Raw genomic sequence first — 16,806 nt, forward strand, 5'->3', positions numbered from 1 at the left:
CCAGGCTCCTGGCTTTTACTATTGGTGCCATCTCAGGGGATGAACCAGCAGGTAGAAGTTACTTTTTACCTTTAACCCTACCTTTCAAATAAATGAATGATTTTTTATTGTTATTATTATTAAAAGACCAGAGGATGAGAGAAAAATCAGTCAAGCCAATACATCAAGGAGGAAAAAGCAACCAGGAGAAAATGACATCACTTATCAATCAGAGACAGAAAATCTGTCCTTCCCTCCAGGGCCCCTTAAACCAGCATGGATACCAAGGGAAGAGGGTGCCATCAGAGAAACAGGTGATGGAGAACATGGCTTCTGGATCACCTGGTTCTCAGAACCAAGATACAAAAGCAGTTCAATGCCCCTGCACAGAAGCCAAAGGCCCCGGCAAACAGAGCTCAGTGGGAACCTGCCATCTCCTGAGAGAGGGCCTGTTTCTTCTCTATACACCAGCTCCTTCAGTTCCTCTTCCTTAAAAGCCTTTGTCACATAATGTGCATCCCATCTCAGCACCAAATGGACAAAAACACCTTCTTCATCACTTCTCTAGGTGCCAAAGCTGAGTTTTTGCCAATGCCAAAGCTTCCTTTGCATCAATAGCACTCAATGCAGGTATGAACTAAGTGCAGACACACACAGCACTTACAGGGACATCAACATGCACACAGAAGCAGCCTTAATGCCTGAGGTCACTCCTCTTGCCCAGGCTTTAGTGTACCCCTGCAAAACAAGGAGAAGTGTAACAAACAACGCCTACACCCCAGACAGAGCCCTCGCCTGGAGCTTGCAGTCAGGTGCCAGGCTCTCAGTCATCCTAAGCCTGAGGGACTGAAGCTTTAAGCTGACCCGCCAGCCAATAGCAGTTAGTTAAAAACGTGTATGTTTTTGTCACCAAACAGAGGCTGTGCCCAGCAAGCAGGGAGCGCCTGGAGGGTCAGCCCCTCAGCTTCTCCAGATGGCATTGGGAGGCAAGGCCCTTAGGGGTGTATTTAGAAAGCCCTGAGGTCTTCAGGGTGGGGCGCCTGGGTCACCTTGGTGGCTCTATGGAGAGGCTCAGCTAGCACCCCCTGCTCTGCCTCACCACACTGCCTTCTGCCGGGTGATGAAGCAGCAAGCAGGCCCTCCACAAACACAGAGCAGATGCCAGGACCATGCTGGGGGACTTCCCAGCCTCCAGAACCGCGGGCCAAATTCAGCTCCTCTTCAGAAGTCCCCCAGGCTCTGGTATGCAATTACAGCAACAGAAAGCAGACCAAGATACGCCCCACCATACAGAGACAAATGCTCTTAGAAGGAAAAGAAGCCCAGAGGACAGAGTGTAGGTACCTCTAGACTTGTTCCATTCGCCTGGCTTCAGCACCACAAAAGGAGAGGACAGGTGGATGAAGGTAAGCGGAGGTCTGCAGAAGACAAACACAGAAAACCAAAAGAGCCCTGCCAAGATCCCAAAAGCCAAGTCTACTAAATTACAGTGGGCAACACTCCCCAGCACAGCTACCCTCTCTCCCTGCATCCTTACAGCAACTCCGTTCAGCAAGAAAAGTGGATCCCGCTGGGACTGACAACTGAGGAAACCAAGACAGAGACTCCGTGCAGCTTGTCTGTGCTAATGAGCACCAGAGCTGCTTGACGCGTGCACAGTCCAGGTCCCCCATTCCCCACGCTGTTAAGATGAGTCCTCAACAAGATTAGGCCTCAAATTCTTTCCATCACACCTCATGCTTCTCCTTGGATTACCTCCACCAGGGGCGGGAGAGAGGCGAGGGAAACCATGCCCAGAGTGGCCATTGCAACACCGAGAAACTGTTGGATTTTTCTTCCTGTCCTTGCCCCTCTTTAAAAACTGCCATCTGCCTGAGGTGGCTCCCAGCCAGACACAGGAGGGACTGGGCCAAGTGAACCCACAGGAAGCCACGCTGAGGAAGAGGGGACAAGAGACCCTCACAAAAAAGCAAGGAGACCTCAGAGGCAGCCTGCACAACACACGTCCATCAGCTCGATCTGGTCCTGAGTGGAAAAGGGGCTCCGCAGCTTCTGAGCAGAGGGATTAGGCTGGGCAGATGAAGGCATGGCATCAGTTATTCCTCTTGATCATGTTCCAAATCCCCCTGTTCCACACAGGAGAAATCTAGGTCATCCAGCCAGGGCTTCTGTTGGGAGACCAGAGTCGAAGATCACCCTGAGGGCAAGCAGCTACCCTCACCAGGGGCAGCCCCTCCCTCACTTCCTCCCCTTCCATGGCAATCCAAGCACTTGTACATTTGGCTGCATCAGGAGTCTCTCCATTAACTTCAAAGTTCTGGCTGTGGGGGGATGTTTGCAAAAGCACCCGGTATGGCACCGGGCATGTACCTGAGGCTACATTTTAAACACTCAAAAGCCGATGACTCAACTCTGTGAACTGCAGGTGGCACCAGCCCATGGCTGGGACCAGACTGCTACCAGCCCTCACATTTGCAAGCTCCCTGACTTTAGGCAGGTCTTGTGGCTTTTCTGGGCTCGCCACATGCCATATCCTTGGGGTGAGAAGTGGGGTGCACAGGGCATACTGGGCACAGACTCCCAAGAAATGACAGTGAGCATTCGCTCCCTCTAACTTGCCTCCATTTCTTCTAACCACCACTTATGAAAAGAACAGAATCATTCCAGTTCTTCCTGGGAGCCTTGGCAGGTGTACGGAGGGGTCCAGAGAGCATCAACAAAGTCCTTGCTGGTCAGAGCTCAGGTGAGGATTCAAGGTGAGCTCTTCAGATGCAGAGTCAGGTATGCCAGGGGTTGTCTGCCCAGCCATGGTGTGCACTGTTGGCCCAGAGTCATAATGAGCAGGGTGCATGTGTGCATCTGTTTAGATCATAGCCCAAAAGCTCATCTTACCAACAGAGCCAAGTTTAATTGTCTGCAGTGACATAACACATCACCAATACCATGCACAAGCTCTTACTTTCTATCAGGTTTCCGTTTAAAAACTGTGAAGCATAAGAATTTTTAATCAAGTCCCCCCTCACTGGGCTCAGAGCAGCTCTGGCATGAAGGCCCTGAGACAAGGTTCCCTAACCCAACTGTCTCCTGGCTTGCATGATGGTTCTACCAATACCTACCTTCAGCCCTCTCCGGTTTTTAGCTATTGGGCTACAGGAGGAAGCAAGAAAGAATAGCAATGAAGACTCCCAGCTGAAGGAAAGAGCCGCCAGATATGCCCGTCCATGAACACGAGCTGCTGACCTCTTCCAGGATGGGAAATGACACTCTGTCCTTTACCTGAGGCTGTGAAACAGGAAGGATTGCTCCCCCACACACCTCAGGGGAGACAGCGCCCCAGCCACATGTGTCACCCTCCATGACTAAATGCTTTCCTGGGTGCGACACTGAAGAATCTTCACCAAGGCTGCTGAAAGAATGACTCCAGGGCCAGGCAGTGCTGGGGCAGCGGGGCCAGGACAGCGGGGCCAGGGCTGCAGGGTAAGGCAGACTGGGGCTGTGGGACCAGGGCTGTGGGGCCAGGGCTGCGGGGCCAGGGCTGCGGGGCCAGGGCTGCAGGGCCAGGGCAGTGGGGCCAGGGCAGTGGGGCCAGGGCTGCGGGGCAAGGCAGTGCTGAGGCTGTGGGGCCAGGGCAGCAGGGCCAGGGCAGCGGGGCCAGGCAGGCAGCGGGGCCAGGGCTGCGGGGCCAGGCAGTGCTGCCAGGCATTGGGGCCAGGGCTGCAGGGCCAGGGCTGCAGGACCAGGGCTGCGGTGCCATCAGAGAGGAATGCAAACCTCCAGCAGACCTGGTCACACCTCCACCAGGAAAACAGGGCTGGGCTGACAGTGCAACCCTGCATGATGATGGACCTTACCACATGTGAATTCAAAGAGAGAGAGAGAGGCTGGAAATTCAAATCTAGCCATCATGACTGACTTGAGAAGCACTTTCCACTGACCCCATAGACAGGGTCAAAAATTCAGGCCTGGGAAGGAGGAAAGAGTGAAAGGAGGCTCTTTTTGTTTGTCTGTTAGTTTGTTTTTCTTTTTGTATATGCATATTTGATGTTTCTTAGACACCCTTCTTTTTCCCTCTGGGTTCAGAAATCCTTAACATGGGCTTGAGCTGCAACAAGCCCTGAACTTTCTTCTTGGTCTTTGCAAGCAACAGTAAGGTAACAAAACCCATCTAAGGCCTGTTAGTGTGCACTGCATCCTTCATGTGGGACAAGTGAACAGATGAACCAGCAATAGATTTGACAGAGGAGAGAGAGAAAGATACCAGCACACACACACACACACACAGATGCACAGCTAGATAAATGAGATAGGTAATTAGTAGATTACACAGATGACAGTTAGATGATGATAGATGATAAATGACAGATGATCCATATAGATAAAGTAATGTTTTTTAATCTAAGAGTTGGAGAAACAGACAGAAAATAGACATCAACAAAGCTTCCAATTATTGTTTCACAGCCCAAACACCCACAGCAGCCAAGGCTGGATGGAAGCCTATGTCAGGAGCTGGGAACTCAACCCAGGTCACCACATGGGTGGTGGGAACCCAGTGACCTGAGCCACCAGAAGTTGCCTCCCAGGACCTGCAATGGCAGGAAGCTGGAGTCAGGAGCCAAAGTCAGGAACCAAATCGGTCACCCTGATATGGGAAGCAGATGTCTTCACTTCCAGGTTAACCACCTGTCCCTAGACAATGAATTAAATATGAGAGATGAGAGAGATAATATACACAGACTTGATGTATAAAGATTAGATGTCAATATAGAGATTTGATTGATAGAGGATGGGTTAGATAATTGGTAGGCAAAATGGATAGATTACAGCAGACTGATACAGATTAGATGACAGAGAAAAACAGACCTAGTTACACATGTACCACAAGCACCACAGTTAGAATTCGTAAATAGTATGGCACAAAACATTTTGCTTTTTATATAACCTTAAGAAACACAAATCTGTAATCTCCGTTTTACACACTTGGAAAGTATCCTGTGCATATACATTGGGAGGATCATGCTATGACAGAAAGTATCAGGAAGGGAAATTAAACCCTGGAACTCTCCCACTCCTGTGCCGCTGGGCTTTTTGCAAGCCCATTCTCTGAAGTGTGGTCCAGAAACGTCCACCCAGCTGCGAGACAGGAGAGATGAATGGCTGACCAACGCGGCCATGATTCTATGTCATTACCAGGCTCTTTTGATTTTCTCCTCACAGGCTCCCCACAAGGCCAGATTCCAATCCTGATCTATCATTACAGGGAGATTAGGTCATAAACACTACTGATTCAACCTAAAGACAGAAGGCTTTCCTCAGGGAAACCAGCACAGCAGGTGGCCCCTGGGGTGGGGCCAGCAATGTGGTCCCAGCTCCATGCTGCCTTCAGTGCCCCAGCTCATCCCACCACCCAGGCCTTCTGCCCATCATCCCTCACCCCATTTAACCCAAGTCCTGATCAGTGGCCTTTGAGGGAATGAACCAAGCAAAAGCTCTCAGGACACCAAGGACAGCAACTGAAGGATGAAGATCTCTTCTGAGACCCTGAGCTCAGCTCCATTCTGCCTCCTCAGCTTCTGGGGTCGGGGAAACTGGCTGCAGAATTCACTCCCTGCAGACCAGGACAGAAAGGACAGGACAGGGCACAGCAGGGAGCAGAGGGTGGTTCTAACTTTGGCACACATTCTCATTCAGTCTCAACAGAAGCCCAACTCCTGGAGTCATGGTTCTTAACCTTGATTATCACCTTGGAAACTTTCCAAACTACCAATGTCAGGCCCATCTTCACCAAATACGTCAGAAGTTCTGGTCTCTGTATTTTGTGATAACTCTCCCAGGGAAGTCTTATGCACAGTCAAGGATGTTAATGACTGCCCTAGCTCCTTGCAAAACTCTCATCCCTGCAGAGTAGCCTCAGCCACCACGACCCAGTCCTCTCTATCATTAGGGGGAACATTTAGTCACATTCAAAGAAAGCTGTCTCCCAAATGGGTTAACCAGAAAGAACTCTAATTTCTACTCACTGTAACTCCCCTTTATCATTAACCATGGCAGTTAGACCAAGGAAAAGCAAGGAATTTGAATAAATGGCTTTACCTAGCAAGAGCAGCAAGTCAGAAACACAGCTATAAAATTCAAAGAAATAGCAATCATTTATTGATTACTTTGTATGGCAAAGAGAGAAAATAGAGAGAGAGAGAAAGAGAGCGATCTCCCATCCACTAGTTCACTACCTAACTGTCTGCAAGGTCAGAACTGGGAACTGCAAGGTCAGACCCTCGGAGCTCCAACGTGGGTGGCAGGAACCCAGTGACTTGAGCCACCACCCTTGCCTCCCAGGGAAGCTGGAATCAGCAAATGGAAATAGGAATCAAGCAGGTATTCCAACATGGGATGTGGGCACCTGAGCTACTAGGCTAAGATCCAACCCCACTAATCATTTCTTAATGTGGAAATTCTGTTAAAGGAGCAAAAGGAGAAAAGAGAGGGAAAAGAACACTCCATGGACTTATTTAGGGCCAGAGACCTCCACAGTGAGTAGGAAAATGCAAATCCCTTGGTCGACTCTTTGGTAAGAGACTCGATGTTTCCAGTCATTTTTTTTTAAGAGAAGAATGATCACCTGTTAAAACAGGCTTCCAGGGCCCGGCGCAGTGGCGCAAGTGGTTAAAGGTCCTCGCCTTGCACGCCCGGGATCCCATATGGGTGCAGGTTCTAATTCCGGCAGCCCCGCTTCCCTTCCAGCTCCCTGCCTGTGGCCCGGGAAAGCAGTCGAGGACGGCCCAAAGCTTTGGGACCCTGCACCCGCGTGGGAGACCCGGAAGAGGCTCCTGGCTTCAGATCGGCATAGTATCGGCTGTTGTGCTCTTAGGGAGTGAATCATCGGACAGAAGATCTTCCTCTCTGTCTCTCCTCTCTGTATATCCGCCTTTCCAATAAAAAAAATAATAAAAATAAATCTTTAAAAAAAAAAAAAAACAGGCTTCCATAAGAAGCAAAACAGGAAAAATGAAATAGATACTAAATCCCAGCTCCTGTCTTAAACAGGAGGGATATTCAAGGAAGCCATTGAAAATGAACCATGTGTTTGGGAGTTTTCTGAAGTGATTAAGTGGGCATGTCCCTGCTTACTAAATACCCTTTTCCCAGCAACTCAATGTGGAAGCAACGCCTGGAACAGTCATATTGCCAAGCTGGGGGAGGAGGGTAAGCCAAGGATGGCAGTGACAAAACGTGGGGACTTCCACGCTGTGCTGAAGCCCCGAGCCCTGGGGTCCACCGGTAGCAGAGGGCCGTCCAAGAAGTAGAAAACAAAGAGGCAGCCCACCCACCAGCCACCCTTCAACCAGAGTAGCTCTGCTTCATCCATCTTACCTGTCAGGTAGGACCTGCCCTGTGTAATACCTCATGGAAGGAGGGGGACAGAGCCGCCCCAGGGGAACGGCACTAAAGCTAGCAAGAAGTGAAGGAACAGGTTGGAGTTCTTTTGAGACTCACCCAGGGACTCACCAGATAGCTGACACGGCCAGCCTCTACGCAGGCTGGAGCCATAGAAAGGCTCTTGTCAGACTCCCCCAGGCTAGGGCTATAGAGGAACAGACACAGCAGAACCTCTGCCCTCCAAAGAGTCCATGCCTCGTTCACTCATCCTTGCACCTGCGTGTGTCATGGAAGCACTGAAATACTCTGGAGGCCACAGGACGTGGACTGCTGGAGACCCATTCCCCACATCCACACATCAGCAAAATCTTGCAGGAGTCCGGCATTTCCATTGTCCCTACCACCATGCCATGCTGGAGCTGTCACTCTGGCCAATGAGCATAACAGGAAGCTCCCACCATTCTAGGCACCCTACTCTACAGAAACTGAGACGGGGCCGGTACCATGGTGTAACATGTTAAGTTTCCACCCGTGGTGTCAGCATCCCATATGGATGCTGGTTCAAGTCCCAGCTCTCTGCTAATATGCCCAGGAAAACAGCAGCAAATGGATCAAGTGCTTGGATCCCTCCACCCATGTGGGAGACTCAGGAGAAGCTCCTAGTTTCTGGCTTCAGACTGGCCCAACCCTGGCCATTGTGGCCATTTGGAAGGCAAACCAACGAACTGAAGATACCTCTCTTTCTCTCTCCTTCTCTGCAAATCTGCCTTTTCAATAAAAATAATTAAGTCTCTTAAGAAAAAGAAAAAAGAGAGAGAGCGAGAGACAGCTTCAGGGAACACTGATTACAGAGACTCCATAGGCTCTTGCAACAACATCCACAAAGAGGGCCAAGGTTGGAGTGAAGGAGGGCAGAGAGGAATTTGAGAGATGACGACCCAGGCCTCTTCATGAACCAGGCTGTAATCCCCAACTCTCAGGGCCAGAGTCCAGGCAATGCACCCTGACAGACTATGGTAACTGCTACAGTGCCCATGAACTAGGGTCTATAGACACAGCACCAGGAATGCTTTTCCTTGTGGAAGAGACGAGTAATCCCTTGGGTCACTAACTGCCACTAGCTGGGCTAATCAAGGTCAACCCAACAGCCCCTTGGCAAGAAAAGCAAAGCATCCTATATATTGCCGGCGGGCTGGGCCTATGGGCGGGGCTGTACTATGCCTCGGGATGTGTCATCTGCTTGACCATCTTCTCCCACTCTGCTCAGCACCACATTTCTGAAGACCACTCCCAAGTCAGCCACAGAGTGCACAGATCCTTCCAGTCTAGCAGCTGGAGGCCGAGATTCACCAGACACCTGAGCAGGCCCAGCCCTGGTAGAGGACACTCGTGCCCTTAGACTCCTCACTGCTGCGGAGCCTGGGAAGACTAGAGACAGGGCAGAGCAAGAGCCCTCACCGACAGCCTATCGAGTAACGTGGCTTTCTAATGGCCAGACCGCAGGCAGATTTTGTGGCGATGACTTTGGTCCTGGATTTTGCAGCTTAGTCTCATGTGGTTGGGTGTTTTTGTAAACACTTTCTAACCCTGGTCAAATGAAGGTAGCAAAGGGAATAATCAAAGTATCAATTTCAGACACTTTCATATTATAGTGTATGTGTGTGTTCACACATGTGTGCTTCTCCTAAGCAGGGAGCAGACCCAAATGCCACATGGAAGAAAAATGACAAGCAGCGAATGTACCACAGCAATGCTCTCAGCCACATCCCCTCAGGAGACCCCCTCGCCTTTTGCCCAGCCTCCTGTCTCACCAAAAAAGAGCCGCAGCCAGCCCCAGGGCTTTCTGGGAATGACTGCTGAGTCCACCTTGATTCTTGGGGCCACGTGACTTCTCGAACAAGACGTGACCCTCTGCACTCGGCCAGTGAGCTCTCTCATTACCAGGACTGGCCTGGCGGCTGCTGGCCACACCCTCTGCTGAAAACAGCCCAGACAGAAGTTGTTCCCATCCTCAACCACAGGACAGCATTTGGGCTCTGAGCTCTCCCTCCCTTCCTTCCTCCACCAGCTGCAGCCACAGTTGACTACAGAGCTAGGAAGCCTGGGGCAAAAGCAAGTGTGTGGAGGCAGGGAGGGCAACACGGAGGGAGCAGCTGCTTCTGCCACGGTGAACCTGGTTAACATCAGACATATCCACTTCCCAGGACCCACGACACCTGACCAGGTGGCATCACTCAGAGTCTTGTTGGCATATGTTTCCGCTCATGCATTCAACCACAGGCATTAACAGAGTGCTTCTGAGGAGTGAGACAGAGCGAAGGACAGCGCAAGGCTGAGGTCGCAAGATAGACAAGCAACAAAGAACAAGGAAGGAGTCCCTGGGAGCTTGTGAAAGACACCTGGGCTGGGCCTTGAACATCCCCAGAGGCACAGGAAAGACAGAAAGGGTGTGCCTGGCTCGGATGATAAGCTTGGGGCAGCAGGGGGAGGTCCCCAACATGGACACTGACACTGGGATTGCGTTCGCCGAGCATGTGGGAGCCACAAACATTGCACAGGGAAGAGGCAGCACAATCCAAACTGACCTGAAGCAAGAGGCCAGGATGCCAAGGGCAATGACATTGAGGCCGGGACAAGACTCCACTAAGCCACAGCAGAGGAAGGAACTAGTGGTGGCAAGGAACAGGGACACCAGAGAGGACACGCAAGCCCCAGACACAAGTAACTTGATGAGTGCTCACGGGTGGCCCCACTCTCGGGTTCCAACTGCACAACCACGAGAGCTGCCCTCTCCAGGACTGGGTGCTGGTTACAGAACAGGAAGGCAGATTTGCCAGAGACAGGTGGAAGAAGGTACTTTGGGCACAATCAGGGAGCCACATCCAAAGAAGTGACAAATCACCAGTGCAGGAGACAGGCCCCCCGAGGCCTGAAGTGACCACAACCCTCTGGTCAAGGCCAATCTCCATCCCTGCTGCTCCGTACCAGCCCAGAGGCAAGGAAGGGCCCTTGGGTGTGTGCTGCCTGAGGCCCCAGGCCTTCTAGGGCAAGTCCTGAAGTCAGGTTAGCAGAACCAAAGACTACAACAGTGGCTTTCAATCCTTGAAGCTCAGAATCTGAAAACTCCAGAGCTATACAGATGGTCCTCCACACCCACCAGCTCCACATCAAGATTAAAAAAAATAAAAGAAATGACTCACATAGTTGGGTTCCTGATTGTCCTGTGGGAGACCTAGACTGGTTCCTAGCTCCTAGCATCAGCCTACCCAGCCTTAGGCATTTGGGAAGTGAACCAATGACTGACTCACTGATTGACAGATCTGTCTGCTTGTCTCTCAAATACATACATGAGTACACAGCTCTACAGTATACAGGTGGCTTCTATGCAAATACCATGCCATCTGATACAAGTGGAAAGGACTGGAGCAGCCACTGACTTCGGTATCTGCAGAATTCCTGGAAACAATCCCCCCTGAATACTAAGGGACAACTGTGCATTCAAACAGCTCTCCAAGTGCCTTGGACAAGCACCAGGTGAAAACACACACATTTGCTACCTGCTACCTGAGCAGTTTCAGGGGACTCCAGCAAGCGGTTATTTTCAGATGGACGCACAGGTAGAGGTGCACCTGGAGAACCACTGCTCTCAGTTTGTGTTCAGGGCAGAAACTCTCGCACATGCAGCCTCCTTTCTCTGCATATAAGGAGAGAGATGAGTTCCAGAAATAACAGAGCCAGGAGGCTGCCGGCATCCTCTCTGTGGGATGGAATGACAGTGCCTACTTCCTGAGTGCTGACCATCAGCCAGAGCCAGGGCTGATGCCACAACCTGTCCCCCATTTCACAGATGAAGCAACTGAGGCTGAAGACAAGGGTGGAGCAGCTGAAAGGTGGTGGGGCACAACTGCAAATATATGTTCCAGACCGCTGCCTGCACCCAGCGTGCATAGCAAGGGTACCAACCAGTGCCCTTCCTTCTAGCCTCAGTCTTTCCAGCTACAAAGTGGAGATAACTGTTACCACCTGCTCCCTGAAGACCCTACAGTCCTTCCAACTCGGACGGTCAACCCCCCCCCCCCGGGAAATCCATGGCATTTTCCCCAGGCAGCAAATCAGGATCATCAGCAGGCTCTGTCTGGATTCCCAACCCACCCACCCCAGGATGGAAAGGGCAGAGGGCGCTCCCCTGCCCTGACCCCTCACAAAGCTTCCATTGTGCAACTAACTGTCAACAGCAGGCTCTGCAGGATGCCAATAATATTATTTTCTGGTACTCACGTGTCAGGTCCTGTTTTAAACTGAGGATATTCAGTTGCATTTTCCTTCACATGCAGCCTTCACGACCTGTGGCCTGGGCAACACACAGCCAGCCAGGAGCCAGGTGAAGCCTTGCCCGTGAGTGCAAATGGCAGTTTATGGAAGTAGCATTTTAGGGAAAGCCAGAGGATGGAAGCAGCAAGGGTACCATAGGCCTTTATGCCAACCCCCTTCAATTGTTCATTCCGGCAAGCAGTCGTAGGTACATCAACTCTGCCCTGGAATCCGTTCCAAGTGCCCTGAGTGCTTCTTTCTGACTGCAGTGGGCACTAAAGATACAGTCTCATTCAAGAAGCAGGTCACAGGCAACAACCAAGTCATGCACACCACTCCTGCTCCTAAGGGCTCCTTCACAGGAAAGCACACCCCAATCTCTCACTCACTCAGAGCAAGGCATGCCACAGGACCAGCAAGGAGAAAGAAAACACTCCTGCTTGGTACACCTGTATCCACAATTGCTCAGCTCCTGAGGGCCAGGCCAGCCAGCAGAGACCCGTTCAGTAATCAGGAACCATGGTGGCAATTTGCAAGGATAACAAACATTGTTGCTTGCAGGCTATGAAAGAGATGCCATTTGGGCTACAACAGCTCTGACTACACATCAGCCCCTCTGATTCCTGCCATTGCCTGAGGTTTGCCCACTAAACTCCCTGCTCTTTATCCTAATTGATGGCATGAAAATGCTATTACCTCCTATCCAAGAGAGCCACAGCAAGCAGTGTGACTGCTCACCCCCTATGCCACAGGTAAGGCCACCTGCAACCACTCGAGGGTCCCAGGCCAGGAGCAGGACTCACATGGAGAGCTCACATAAAAAACCCACCTGTAGAAGCAGAGAGAAGCTCAGTGCACTGAGGCAGCAAGCCAACACAGTGATAACGATCTCACCCCCAAAGAGAACAGAGGCAGAAAAAGAATGTGAGAAGGAGGCAGGACCACAAAAGAGGAGGCAAGAGGACTCAGCAGGGATGGCCCTTCTGTAACGGCTGAACCAGGGCCTCTGGTGAGAGCTGTACAAGGAAGGCCTGTGAAATAACTGGAACAAGTCCTGCCAAGGCTACTGCAGACAGGACTTGAAATTCAATCTACAGCAGGCTCAGGTTTAAGCTGATCAGGCTGGAGGGTCCATGCCTGATGTTATAAATATCTAGATGGCGCTTGGCAGAAAAAAAAGTCCCCCTCCTTGATGACGAGAAGAATAATCTCTCTCTTTCTCTCTCTCTCTCTCTCTCAGCTCAGCAAAGCACCTAACGCAGAACATAGGAGGTATTTCCACTTTCATCTAGTGCAAACCTTTCACTCTGCACATGAGTCAATGAAGTGCAGGGACATGATGCCCCTTGCCTGTGGTCACATGGCAAGCAGGTGTCTGTAAGGGGACCAGAGCTCCAAACTCCTGCTTCCCTATAGGAGCATCCGCACCCTGGACAGTCCCCTGGGATGACCACAGGCTCAGGAAACATCAGGTATGGCTCATTGAGTCCCCATGATGCAGCCAGGGCCTTCAGGGGCCCTGTGACCTTGGGATTGAGGCAGACAGAACCTTCATTCTAGCCTTCCTGATAGACAGGCAGTCTGTGTTCACCCCAGCTCAGGTGCTACTAAGTAAGCAGCCCCCGACCATGCCCCAAGCCCAGCGACCTACCCATGCCAGGCCAATCCTAGGCAAGCAGCAAAGCAGCAGGCTTCTAGACTAGCTGAAGAGTCCTGAGCTGGGCACAAAGGGCTCCCCTGGACAGCAACACCCATTAGGCCAAAAGGCAAGGTATAGAGCAAGACACCAGGAGTGAGGCTTCCACATGGAAGGCTCAAGATGCAAAACTGGACAAAGGAGAGATAGACTTCAGCCACCACAGAGGACTGAGACGCTGCGTGGGAGAGGAGGGGTAGCGAGAGTAGGGGAAGAGAGGGCAGGGCAGGGTCCCTCCAACTCAGGGCAGACAAAAGAAGCTTCCAGAAAGGATAAGCAGCTGGAAGGACTGTCACCCTGGCAAACAATCAATGGGAATAGAAACAGCTAAGTTGCTCTCGCCTTGCCCCCTCTTCAGAACCAAATTGTTGGCTTTCCTGACAAGACAGACAATACAGGGACTTTTACTGTTCAATCTCAGACAAGACAGACAATACAGGGACTTCCACTGTTCAATCCCACTTATTTTTAAAAACATGACACTAATGGACCCTGGGTAGTTTGCCCATCTTGCCTGAAAAAAACAGATGGCATTTGTCAAAAAGCACACTGGAAGCTGAGAGCTCGTGAGCAAATTCTCAGCATGAGTGCTGTGTCCAGGTAGAACAGATAGAACCCGAGCAGCGATACACACCAGGCACCCAGCTGTGGGTACTGGCTGTTGTCACAGCCAAAAGTTAACTCCTATCTGAGGGTCTCCTTCCAGGGGGGAATGCCCAAGTGCTTCTTTGTCAAGCACCCAGGAGAAGTATCACTCCCCGCCGCCTTTAGTGTCCTATCAGTGGAACGGTTTCCCAGCTCCACACCCCATCTGCTACACTGCACCTGAATTCTGCAAAACAGCACCCTGAGGAATTTTTTTAATCAAATATTTGTGAACAAAAGGTCAACACTGACAGCTTGGATGAGGACTCTAAGCGCTGTGTTGTTACAGTCAAATCACAATTTGGCCTCCAAAAAAAGGCAAAAGTTTTCAAACAGAAAAGCAAGAAGTCATTTTGATGCCACCAAACTGCCCTGCTAATGTGTCTGCTGAAGCTCAAGTGCAGAGCTCAAAGTTCAACAGAAAACGAAGATAAGGAAGTCAGACAAAAGGCTAACACCCCTCCCCCTATTTCTGCAAACTCTGGAAGGAAAGAACCAGACAGCAGACTGCTGCTCTAATCATCCTGCCTTTACGTGCGACAGTGGTCAGTCCTAAGTTTCTTACTGATCATGGTGGTGCCCCCAGCCAGGGCAGCCTTGGTTCCTTGGAAGAAGTCATCAGCGGATGTCATTCCCTGGTCAGGCATCTGGAAACGAGTGTGGACATCGATTCCTCCAGGGATCACCATTCGGGAATGGGCTTCGATGGTTTTCACCCCTCCTGGCACAATCAGGTTTTCTCCGATTTGCCTAAATAAACAGGGTTGGTGATAAGGGTGGTAAATGAAATGGGTGGAATCAAAGAGGATTAGCCAGAAAACCATCTTTCATCCGGTGCTATGCAAAACTCAGTTAAGGGATCAGAGGCCCCATTCAAAGTGATTTAGTTACTAAGAAATGCCTGAGACGAAGTGACAACAAGGCACCACAACACTTATCTAAAAATATATCACTCAACATTCTTGGCAACACACACATTTGAGTTGATGATCTTAGAGTAATGTTCTTCAGACCTGGTTATACTTTCCAAATGTTTATTTTCACCAAATTCTTTTCAACAGAGAGAAAAGCGGAAGATCAGAGGGAAACCAAATTATTAAAAAAAAAAAAAAAAAAAGCTAAAAATGTGGAGTGGGCTTTTGACACAGCAGATAAGACCCCACCTGGGACACCTGTCTCCCATATTAGAGGCCCAGGGTTCAAGTTCTGGATCCACTTATTCCTGCTGACAGGTGCACTGGAAGGCAGTGGCTACAGTCTAATACTTGAGGCATAGTGATCCACATGAAAGACACAGATTGAGTTCTCGACTTCTGGCTTTGGATGCCTAAGTGTTGCAGGTTTTGGGGAGTGAATCAGTGGTTGAAAGACCTCTTTCTATGTGTCTCTGACTTTCAAATGAACAAAAATTCTGTAAGTAAAAGCATGCTCCCAACAACCCAGGAACAAAGGCAGCAAAAAAATGAATATTTATTTTATTTTATTGGAGGATATGATTCATATCCAGTTTCTTGAAAAGAAATAGTGCTCATACATCTTCCTATCAATTATTCAGAATAGGAAATTAAGGAAGGGAGAGCTGACGGAGAGTTAAGACAAATAAGCGACAATTAAAAACAGCACATAGACCTGCTCCCTCCCAGGCCCACGTCCTGCCACAGCAAATTATGCTTGCTGCCTTATATCTGGTGGGGGTGGGGAATGGAATGTGAAAGTCATGGCATTGCAGAGCCAGCAGCTGAGACTGTCACAAGCAAACACACATGGAGAAAACATTAAAAGCTTGTATGGAAATGTTACGGTCAACGGAACGTTTATAAATCGGGATGAGCTTCCAAGCACCGGGCCACTCCAGTTTTCCACTCGTCCGGGCTGGCTTGCAGCTAGCACTTGATGAATGCTGCTTATTTAAAAGATGTCACAGGCTGCAATGTTTGTCTTGAAACAGATGTGCTATTTCTCCAGCGCCCTGTGAGCTGTCCCAGTAGGAAGGGCACAAGGGTACTGGTATGTCCTCTGTTCACTTAACCCTGTGAGGCCACAAATGCCCAAACTCTAACTGCTGTGTCGTTTCTCCTCTGTAAGAGAACACACAATCAATAGTCGAGTATTCTCACTTGTGCAAAGTTGCCTCTTAAGGCACAAAAACTAAAATGCCCCAAGGATTAGGCAATGATTTGTGTGTGCTGTTGAGTAATTAACTTGGTGTTCTTCGGCTGTTCCAATGTGGATTTTTGAAGACAGATGTGCTGTCTCAATAGAAGAGCCTGTATTCCACACTTGTGTCCTGTGACCGGGCAATCTAAACAACTATATTCTAGGAAAACCTTCAATGGAGTCAACATATCATAAACCAAGTATCTGAGTTGGAAACAACAAGTATGGTGTCACCTCTGTTAAAAATAGCAAATTACATAATACTCATGTATAATGCAACGGGCGTGTGCTCAATCATGGCTTTGAATGCCCTATGTCTGAGTTCTCCCATGTTCACTAATTACCAGCATCAAAATGCGCTTCCAGAAACTACTAAGTGGGTCAGCTGTGAAAGACATTGAAGCTGGAGGCTACGTGGGTGAACCGCAGCCAATACTTGTAAACGCTACAGATACAAGCTAGCACGACATTTGTGCACAATCGGTTGCACTTACTTGATCAGCCCATCTTCCATGTATATGTCTGCATAGAATGACTGGTCATCATTGACGATTTTACCTCCTTTGATCAGAAGACGATCACTCTGCAACAGAGGGAGTAAGGTCACCATGTGTAACTGGTCTCTGAGAAACATTGGCCTAGGA

The 16,806-nt window shown here is 50.0% G+C and overlaps 1 protein-coding gene across 2 annotated transcripts in view; it reads right to left on the bottom strand.

The window, feature by feature from the left end:
• DPYSL2 (dihydropyrimidinase like 2) overlaps positions 1–16,806 on the bottom strand; it is a 99,327-nt gene that overhangs the window by 42,676 nt on the left and 39,845 nt on the right. For both annotated transcript variants that reach the window (XM_040966461.1, XM_040966462.1), the window contains exons 2-3: positions 16,657–16,745; positions 14,571–14,755 (exon numbers count right to left, since the gene is read on the bottom strand). In XM_040966461.1, the coding sequence (XP_040822395.1) occupies positions 14,571–14,755; positions 16,657–16,745 (274 nt within the window). The remainder of the gene's footprint in view (positions 1–14,570; positions 14,756–16,656; positions 16,746–16,806) is intronic.

This window comes from Ochotona curzoniae, unplaced genomic scaffold, assembly GCF_017591425.1.
Source record: "Ochotona curzoniae isolate NIBS_2020 unplaced genomic scaffold, NIBS_Ocur_1.0 scaffold_4505, whole genome shotgun sequence".
In the NCBI taxonomy this organism is placed as follows: Eukaryota; Metazoa; Chordata; class Mammalia; order Lagomorpha; family Ochotonidae; genus Ochotona; species Ochotona curzoniae.